This window comes from Oncorhynchus keta, chromosome 21 (genome assembly GCF_023373465.1).
Source record: "Oncorhynchus keta strain PuntledgeMale-10-30-2019 chromosome 21, Oket_V2, whole genome shotgun sequence".
In the NCBI taxonomy this organism is placed as follows: Eukaryota; Metazoa; Chordata; class Actinopteri; order Salmoniformes; family Salmonidae; genus Oncorhynchus; species Oncorhynchus keta.
In genome coordinates, this window is record NC_068441.1 from 47,549,338 (window position 1) to 47,558,655 (window position 9,318).

General features: G+C 41.3%; 1 protein-coding gene across 2 annotated transcripts; it reads left to right on the forward strand.

Annotated features, from left to right (window-relative positions):
• The first annotated feature begins 1,601 nt into the window (after positions 1–1,601).
• Positions 1,602–7,871, forward strand: LOC118400626 (biogenesis of lysosome-related organelles complex 1 subunit 1). 2 transcript variants are annotated; one of them, XM_035797648.2, is made up of 4 exons: positions 1,602–1,811; positions 4,026–4,098; positions 5,010–5,142; positions 7,504–7,871. In XM_035797648.2, exons 1-4 carry the CDS (start codon positions 1,736–1,738, stop codon positions 7,612–7,614), a joined length of 393 nt encoding a protein of 130 aa, XP_035653541.2. In that variant the 5' UTR covers positions 1,602–1,735; the 3' UTR covers positions 7,615–7,871. The 2 variants fall into 2 exon arrangements, with proteins under 2 accessions (XP_035653541.2, XP_035653542.2); XM_035797649.2 differs by having other exon boundaries at positions 1,607–1,796.
• Positions 7,872–9,318: the final 1,447 nt, after the last annotated feature.

A 9,318-nucleotide genomic window follows, 5' to 3' on the forward strand; every position in this document is an offset into this window, starting at 1 on the left:
TCTTCTCCACACGGCCAGACTGAGAGTGGTCTTCTCCACATGGCCAGACTGAGAGTGGTCTTCTCCACACGGCCAGACTGAGAGTGGTCTTCTCCACATGGCCAGACTGAGAGTGGTCTTCTCCACACGGCCAGACTGAGAGTGGTCTTCTCCACATGGCCAGACTGAGAGTGGTCTTCTCCACATGGCCAGACTGAGAGTGGTCTTCTCCACATGGCCAGACTGAGAGTGGTCCCCCCCCCTTTTAATGCTCCTATGCTGATCCTTGAAAAATGCCATAAGGTCTGAAATAGACACCAAAGTCGACATGTTGTACAAACAATTGAATGCTAAGTAATACAAAATGATTGTTTGATCTACTGCTCTGCGAACTAGCTAGCTAAAGTGTAGTCAGTGGCTACTGTAGCTAAACCTGAGAAAGGGGATTGAAGAGGTTCAACACTTCATTCCATTCATGTCAATACAGCACATGGATTCATCATGGATTGGGGACAAGTCTCTGATCACGCTGGTGAATGGTAGATGACATTGTCAGTTAGAAATGAGGTGCTGGAGCTTCCTGCTAAATTTGCAGTCTTGCTGCAGGCTTTTCTGTTGTTAAATATTTCACATTTTTTAGTAAATTGAGGCAAATATATTGATAAAACTGACCTTGTCTGAGAGATAATTACATGGTTATCAAAATGTCACACCCAGGTAAGCCTAAACCAAACACATACTTAAACATATATAATAAGTGTAAAATTCACTATAGCTGTGTTCAAATACCCATACTAACAAAGTGTATACTACATACTTAATGAGTATACGGTGAACGAACTGTATTCTTTCAGTCAAGTGTACTACAAACATTATTGGGCACAGTCAACAGCACAAAGGTCAAGAAGGTAGAGACAACAATACATCACAAAAGCAGCCACAACTGTCAGTAAGAGTGTCCATGATTGAGTCTTTGAATGAAGAGATTGATATAAAATTGTCCAGGGATAAACCAACAAGCGATATATGTTTCAGTAAGATTGGATTCTTTGCATGTACAGTAATGATTTTCAACTGTACTGCAGGGATGGAACATAAGTCGCAAAAAATAGAGGTTGTGGTGGCAGCTGCAGAGAGATATTTGGCTGTGTGAGACTTCAGAAGAGTTACAGGGTGTGTTAAGTGGTGGTTTTCCATCCCTTCAGGCTGTTGGCCTGTAGTAGGACTAAATAGATTGAAATAGTGGAGTATGGTATTTATTACTAATTGAGTGTAGTGTTAGATGGTTGCGTATTTGTTGTATTTTTTATTAGATTATTTATTTAAAATTATTATTTTATTATATACTAGTATGTGGCGGTAATGCAACATTTATTGGATGCCAACCACCGTCAAACCTCATTTAGGCTCCCGAGTGGTGTAGTGGTCTAAGGCACTGCATCTCAGTGCAAGAGGTGCCCACAGTCCCTGGTCCGAATCCAGGTTGTATCACATCTAGCTGTGCCATAGGGCAGTACACAATTGGCCTAGCATCGTCCGGGTTTGGCCGTCATTGTAAGTAAGAATTTCTTCTTAATTGACTTGCCTAGTCATATCAAAGTTACATTGAAAAACAGAAGAAGAAGACGAAGATCACGTGGTACAAGTCTCTTCCGCATTGGGCGGTCTCGTGACAACAGCTCTGAGTTCTGATAGCTTTGCTAAATTAAAATATCTCTTGATTAAAACGTTCAACTGAACGAACAACAACGTGAAAATGCTTTCCCGTTTATTAAAGGAGCACCAATCGAAGCAGAACGAACGAAAAGAACTTCAAGGTGAGAGGAAAGAAGGTATCGTGTGAAACTGAAGTTGTCTGATTAGCTAGCGATAGTTATGCTAAAACAATACTACTAAATATAGCTAGCTAGCTAATTTGCGAGCAGCAACGTTAAGCTTGTTCTAGTTAAGTTACTTGTGATCCTGAACCTAGACGGACACAAAGGCAGACAACTGTTGAACATGCATGAGATGGGACAAGTATTGTGAATTTCGTGACTAACTGCATGCTAGCTTATTTTAACTAATAAATGGCCATTCACACCAAGGTCAATGACTAACTATAACGACATATAATACATAACTATAAAACGTTGGCGAGCATCCACACTAGAGGAGAGTGTATTGTTATACAGTAGCCTACACCTGCCAATGAAATTAACAAAACCTCCTACTGCTCGCTGTAGGCCTATGAATAAGGTAACAGACCATTCTGTCCTTCCGGGTGTGTTAGTTGTCATAGTGACTTCTTCCTCCTTCCAAATCAAATTTTATTGGTCACATACATATTTAGATGGTATTTGCAGGTGTAGTGAAATGATTGTGTTCCTAGCTCCAACAGTGCAGTAGTATCTAACAATTCACAACAATACAAAAAAATTGTCAGTTGGGTTTCCGATATGCTGCATTAATTTTTTTATTTCACCTTTATTTAACCAAGTAGGCTAGTTGAGAACAAGTTCTCATTTACAACTGCGACCAAATGTTCATGCCTAGGCGATAACAACACAATGTAATAATGCATATTTGTTTTGCAGTGAATGTAATTAATAACCCTGTGTTCTGAATGCATGTTTCATTCCCAAAATAATACAAATCTGATCGGCAACTATTTGGGTCAGTAATTTGTCATTTCTAGACAGTTTAAAGGGTCCAGAACAGCACATTAGGAACCAGTCAGTGTGTATTTTAAAGGGTCCAGAACGGCACATTAGGAACCAGTCAGTGTGTATTTTAAAGGGTCCAGAACGGCACATTAGGAACCAGTCAGTGTGTATTTTAAAGGGTCCAGAACGGCACATTAGGAACCAGTCAGTGTGTATTTTAAAGGGTCCAGAACGGCACATTAGGAACCAGTCAGTGTGTATTTTAAAGGGTCCAGAACGGCACATTAGGAACCAGTCAGTGTGTATTTTAAAGGGTCCAGAACGGCACATTAGGAACCAGTCAGTGTGTATTTTAAAGGGTCCAGAACGGCACATTAGGAACCAGTCAGTGTGTATTTTAAAGGGTCCAGAACGGCACATTAGGAACCAGTCAGTGTGTATTTTAAAGGGTCCAGAACCAGGCAGTGTGTATTTTAAACATTAGGAACCAGTCAGTGTGTATTTTAAAGGGTCCAGAAGCACATTAGGAACCAGTCAGTGTGTATTTTAAAGGGTCCAGAACGGCACATTAGGAACCAGTCAGTGTGTATTTTAAAGTGTCCAGAACGGCACATTAGGAACCAGTCAGTGTGTATTTTAAAGGGTCCAGAACGGCACATTAGGAACCAGTCAGTGTGTATTTTAAAGGGTCCAGAACGGCACATTAGGAACCAGTCAGTGTGTATTTTAAAGGGTCCAGAACGGCACATTAGGAACCAGTCAGTGTGTATTTTGTCAGGATGTTATCAGCGTTAACAGATACTATTGGTAAATATGTGCTGTTTGTTGTGGATTATAATTCTCCCAAAATGTCCTAGAATTAATGTTGCCAACAATATGCTCACATGTCTAGTTGCTCAGGCAAGTTTACTGTGCTCTCCTCTCCAAGCAGCCTCGCACACCTAGAACTAAAAACACTTAAATCAAACTCGTTTTTGTTGGAGGGACAGGGGGAATCAGTCTGAAAGTGATCCAAAACGATGGCTCTCGTTCTCCACTATTTTTGTAGTTTATCGTTGTAGAATGGTAAATATAATCTAATCTAAATCTAATGCACCTGTTAACTTGAATTAGATTATAACAATAAAACAGTTCTCATCCTTGGTGAGTACGGCCCTTAACTATGGTCCCATCATGCAACGACAACAACAAATTGTATCTAGTTCTGTGTTCGTAGAGGAACTCACACTGATGCCCAAAGCTAGCTAGCGCATAACAAAGTAGCCTCGGAAATCAGCTAGCTAGCTTCTCGCTTTGTCTTGACCTGATGGCTAACCAGTTAGCTGCCCATGCTGCCATCTCCAGCAGAGGCAAATTCCATTCACCCATGACATGACAGCTGTTTTCTTTTTCCCTGCACAGAGGGGCGTAGACGAGAGGCAATTACTGCTGCCACCTGTCTAACAGAAGCCTTGGTGGACCACCTTAATGTGGGGTATGTATGCCCTGTTTGTAACTTACCTCTTTTATGTAACCCATTCTATGTCCCATTGGGTTCAAGTCATCCAGCTGTTCAACTCAGCCAATTCAGTTCAAATGGCTTGACACGTGACATATTAGACATTTGTTGTTAACCTGCATTGAAAATGTTTTAGCTACCGTCTTCTGTTTGAGTAGCCTTGGCTTATTATAGCATGTTATTATTGAAGAATGCCTGCAAATTGAACCCTGTGGGACACTGTCCCAGACACAGATTAAACTTCATCCGGGACTAAAAAGCATTTTTAATGGAGATTCTCAAGTGAGTTGTGTTTTCCACGCCTAGGCATAATCTGTGCTGGAGAAACTACCCGGTTTGTGTGCTTAGCCTTCAATCACTGTGTTAACCAATGATGGCATGTGACTCCACAGCACAATGTACACTGGTAATACAGAATCGTTATGACAGCAACATAAAGGCCAAACCCAAGAAAAGCATCTTAGTGAGCAACAGTTAGACGTGACCACCATTGTTGTGCCACTACATTATATTGCCGTTAACAAAGAGGATAAAGTCAAGTGTGGCAACATTTCTCCCCTCTTTGAGATTTAACATTAAGGAGTTCGTAAGGACATACTTTTACTCTTTTTCAGGAACTGTCAGTCTACTTTCCCTTCAGTTTCCAATATCAAATATAATACCTTTGCCCATAAGATGTAAGAAGATCAACCTTCTATTGAATAATGGAACTTAGTTAGCTTCCATTCTTGTGCCAAACTTTGCATTCGTTTTCTGATCATCTCCGATCTCTTGTGGCTGATACTGTTGTTATACACATCTATATTGTGTTATACGGTCTTATTGTACGTAACATTGTTTTAACATGTGCCCTAGTCATCTTCCAGTTACTGTGTGTTTAACTCCAGGGTGGCCAAGGCGTATGTGAACCAGAGGAAGCTGGACCATGAGGTGAAGACGCTACAGGTGCAGGCCGGCCAGTTCTCCAAGCAGACTGGCCAGTGGATTAGTATGGTGGAAGGCTTCAACCAGGCCCTGAAGGTACACACACACACACAACCCTATATGGTCTTAGATTAGGAACCAACATCTCTAAATCTTTGGTGAGTGGTGGCAGACAACATGTTTGATTGTTTTAAAAGATGCCAGGAGAAGTGGTATGGGGTATTTTCCTTCTGCACCCAAATAAAAGGTATCTTTACTATCCCTAGAGACAGAAGTTAGTTTAAACAGTTCCGCCCCTTTTTTTGATGTATCGTGAACTCTGTCACTTATCCAGTGAAACATTCTAACGTTCAAAAGCATTTTAGCCAAGGGTGTGTGTGTGTGTGTGTGTGTACATACAGTGGGGCAAAAAAGTATTTAGTCAGCCACAATTGTGCAAGTTCTCGCCCTTAAAAAGATGAGAGGCCTGTAACTTTCATCATAGGTTCACTTCAACTATGACAGACAAAATGAGGGGAAAAAAATCCAGAAAATCACATTGTAGGATTTTTAATGAATTTATTTGCAAATTATGTTGGAAAATAAGTATTTGGTCAATAACAAAAGTTTATCTCAATACAAGGTTATATACCCTTTGTTGGCAATGACAGAGGTCAAATGTTTTCTAAAAAATATATACAATTACAGTAGGCCTCAAGCACATCAATGTATATCTGTGACTCACAGAAAGCTACTGTTCTACCAATACCAGTCTTTCTCAGCTGTAAGACAATCTCTGTGCTGTGTCTTTGTTAGCATAGTGGAGGTAACTGAGGTATGAAGGAAATCCAAACCCTTGTTGTTGAACATCAAACACATTCCCTCTCTTTGGCCTTCTACAATGTCCTGAGAAGCAGGTGTATTATCCTTGTCATATACTGCAAACTGAGAAAAGAAGGTGTCACTAGCCTGAGGGACCTTGGCTTGGGGGGGTGCTTTATTCCCATCAAAATATATCTGAGTCATCTCAGTCATAGCTTATTTTTTGCTTTGTCAAGAGGATGACTTTCAGGACATTCTGACAATGAGATGAACCTCCATGTCTGGTTCTCATTCATAAAGTTGACAGTACCACCCCCTTGTGGCAGGAAGTCGTCATTACCATAGACACAGTGCATTTGGAAAGTATTCAGACCCCCTTTTCCACATTTTGTTACATTCCAGCCTTACTCTAAAATGTATTAAATGAACAAATGTCCTCAATCTACACACAATAACCTATAATGACAAAGCGAAAACAGGCTTTGAGAAATATTCAAAATAAAAAACAGAAACCTTATTTAAATAAGTGTTCAGACCCTTTGTTATGAAACTGGAACTTGAGCTCAGGTGCATCCTCTTTCCATTAATCATCCTTGAGATGTTTCTACAACTTGATTGGAGTCCACCTGTGGTAAATTCAATTGATTGGATATGATTTGGAAAGGCACACACCTGTCTATATATGGACCCACAGTTGTCAGTGCACGTCAGAGCAATCACCAAGCCATGACGTTGAAGGAATTGTCTGTAGGGCACAGAGACAGGATTGTGGCGAGGCACAGTTCTGGGGAAGGGTTCCAAAACATTTCTGCAGCATTGAAGGTCCCCAAGAACACAGTGGTCTCTATCATTCTTAAATGGAAGAAGTTTGAACCACCAAAAATCTTCCTAGAGCTGGCTGCCAAGCTGAGCAATCAGGGGAGACGGGCCTTGGTCAGGGAGGTTACCAAGAATCAGATGGTCACTCTGACAGAGCTCCGGAGTTCCTCTGTGGAGATGGGAGAACCTTCCAGAAGGACAACCATCTCTGCAGCACTCCACCAATCAGGCCTTTATGGTAGAATTGCCAGACGGAAGCCTCTCCTCAGTAAAAGGCACATGACAGCCCCCTTTTGAGTTTTCCAAAGGACTGTCAGACCATGAGAAACAAGATTGAACTCTTGTCACGTCTGGAGGAACCCTGACACCATCCCTACGGTGAAGCATGGTGGTGGCAGCATCATGCTGTGTGGATGTTTTTCATCTGCAGGGACTGGGAAACTACTCTGGATCGAAGGAAAGATCAACAACCAACTTGACAGAACTTCAAGAATTTTTGAAATAATGTACAAATATTGTTCAGTCCATGTGGGGGACTCTGGGATTTGAGTGTTTTTGTAACTGCTGTTTCCTGCTATCTAGAGCCTTAAATTACAACAGCTGTTGTTTACGAAGCAAGTGATGAATAAAATTAGATTCTATTTGATCCTATGGTTCTAAGATTAACTTAGCCTTAAGATACTTTTGAGAAACCGGACCCTGGTCATTACCAGAATAACTAAAACAGTTATGCATTTGTAATCTATCTGTGTAGGCTACTTATTCATGTTTAGTTCTAACCCTTTCCATTGTATCTTTTAGCATTGGCTCCTAACCTTTTATCTTTCTCTTGACCAGGAAATCGGTGATGTGGAGAACTGGGCTCGCAGCATTGAGATGGATATGAGAACCATCGCCACAGCTCTGGAGTACGTACACAAGGGGCAGCTCACATCAGCCTCTTCATAGACACTCTGAACCTAAACCCAGAACTGATGGATTGCTGCTAGCGTTGGTAGATGAACACTCTCACTGTGAAAGAGGGGGTGGATTCACAGCGGATACCACAATTCTGGACCCAAAATCCCGATAAGCCATCTATCTCAAAGGACGATGCGTGGGTTCAGACATGACTACGGCTTTAAGGCTCTGTCCAGTGTTCATGAGTGACACATTGTGTTACAGTAGGTATGTCTATGGACAAATAAACCTTATTGATCAGAGCATCTTAAGTCTCATCGGCAATGTTGTGTTAACAGCTCTTGTATTGTTATAGGTCTATACCACATATAATAACCTTGTGGTGGAAATATCTAACTGTCCTCCTACTATGTGAGGTTATGGCCCATTATTACACATCTGGTCCATGTGAATGTAGCAACACTCCTAATAATAAGGATTTAGCCGTTCACACAAACATTATTTCGCCAGTGAGTTGATCAGTGTGGGAGAACAAGGCAAAGCATATCTAACAAATCCATTTTTTTATGATCTTCTCCTGCGAAGATGAATAGTTCAGATTGGGGTGCTAGTCTCTCTAAATGTATTAAATTTCCCTATTCCCATAATAATAATAATAATATATGCCATTTAGCTGACGCTTTTATCCAAAGCGACTTACAGTCATGTGTGCATACATTCTACGTATGGGTGGTCCCGGGAATCGAACCCACTACCCTGGCGTTACAAGCGCCATGCTCTACCAACTGAGCCACAGAAGGACCACTATGGAGGATGAACAGGACAGCTAGCTGACACGGAACTCAAACCGGCTGTGTGCGTGCGCCATTGTGCATAAATGTATTTTGTCCCCCCACGCCAAATGTGATCACGACACACAGGTTAAAATATCAAAACAAACTCTGAACCAATTATATTAATTTGGGGACAGGTCAAAAAGCATTAAACATTTATGGCAATTTAGCTTGCTAGCTTGCACTTGCTCGCTAATTTGTCCTCTAGCTAGCTTGCACTTGCTAGCTAATTTGTCCTGGGTTTCTAATCATTGAGTTGTTATTTTACCTGAAATGCACAAGGTCCTCTACTCCACTAATTAAGCCACACATTAAACGGTCAACTGAATCGTTTCTAGTCATCTCTCCTCCTTCCAGGCCTTTTCTTCTCTTGAGTTTAGATTGCGGTTGGCAACTTTCATAAATTAGGTGCATTACCGCCACTGGCCTCGTTCGTCTTTCAGTCACCCACGTGGGTACAATGAGGAGATGGCACGTGGGTACCTGCTTCTATAAACCAATGAGGAGATGCAAGAGGCAGGCCTTGCAGCGCGATCTGCATCAAAAATATAACTGACTTCTATTTTAGCCCTTGGCAACAGACGTGTGGGTGAAATAATTGAATAATATAGATGTCAAAATGTATTTTGCGACACTGGAACAAAAGAGGCCTGTTTGTGTAAAAGTAGCGTGGGTAAATTGGATTTATTGGCTTGTAATTACAAGAGCAAGTCTCCTGTTTAGAAAGAGTCTGACTAGTTACTGCCTTCTCCCTGTCTGACTAAAACTACCTACCCTGGTTGTTGCAGAATTCCTGAATGAATATTCATCACTGAGTAAGTTGGAAGAGGCAGGACTTGAGGAGCCCTGCACACTATTAACCCAATATTACATGGATTGTGGCAGCAGGCAGATCATGCAATAATCATGTACTCCTTAC

Coding starts and splice junctions, on each gene's coding strand:
- LOC118400626 (XM_035797648.2), top strand. CDS start 1,736: ATGCTTTCCCGTTTATTAAAGGAGCACCAATCGAAGCAGAACGAACGA. Junction 1,812..4,025: donor TCAAGGTGAGAGGAAAGAAG/GTATCGTGTGAA, acceptor TTCCCTGCACAG/AGGGGCGTAGACGAGAGGCA. Junction 5,143..7,503: donor GCTTCAACCAGGCCCTGAAG/GTACACACACAC, acceptor TCTCTTGACCAG/GAAATCGGTGATGTGGAGAA.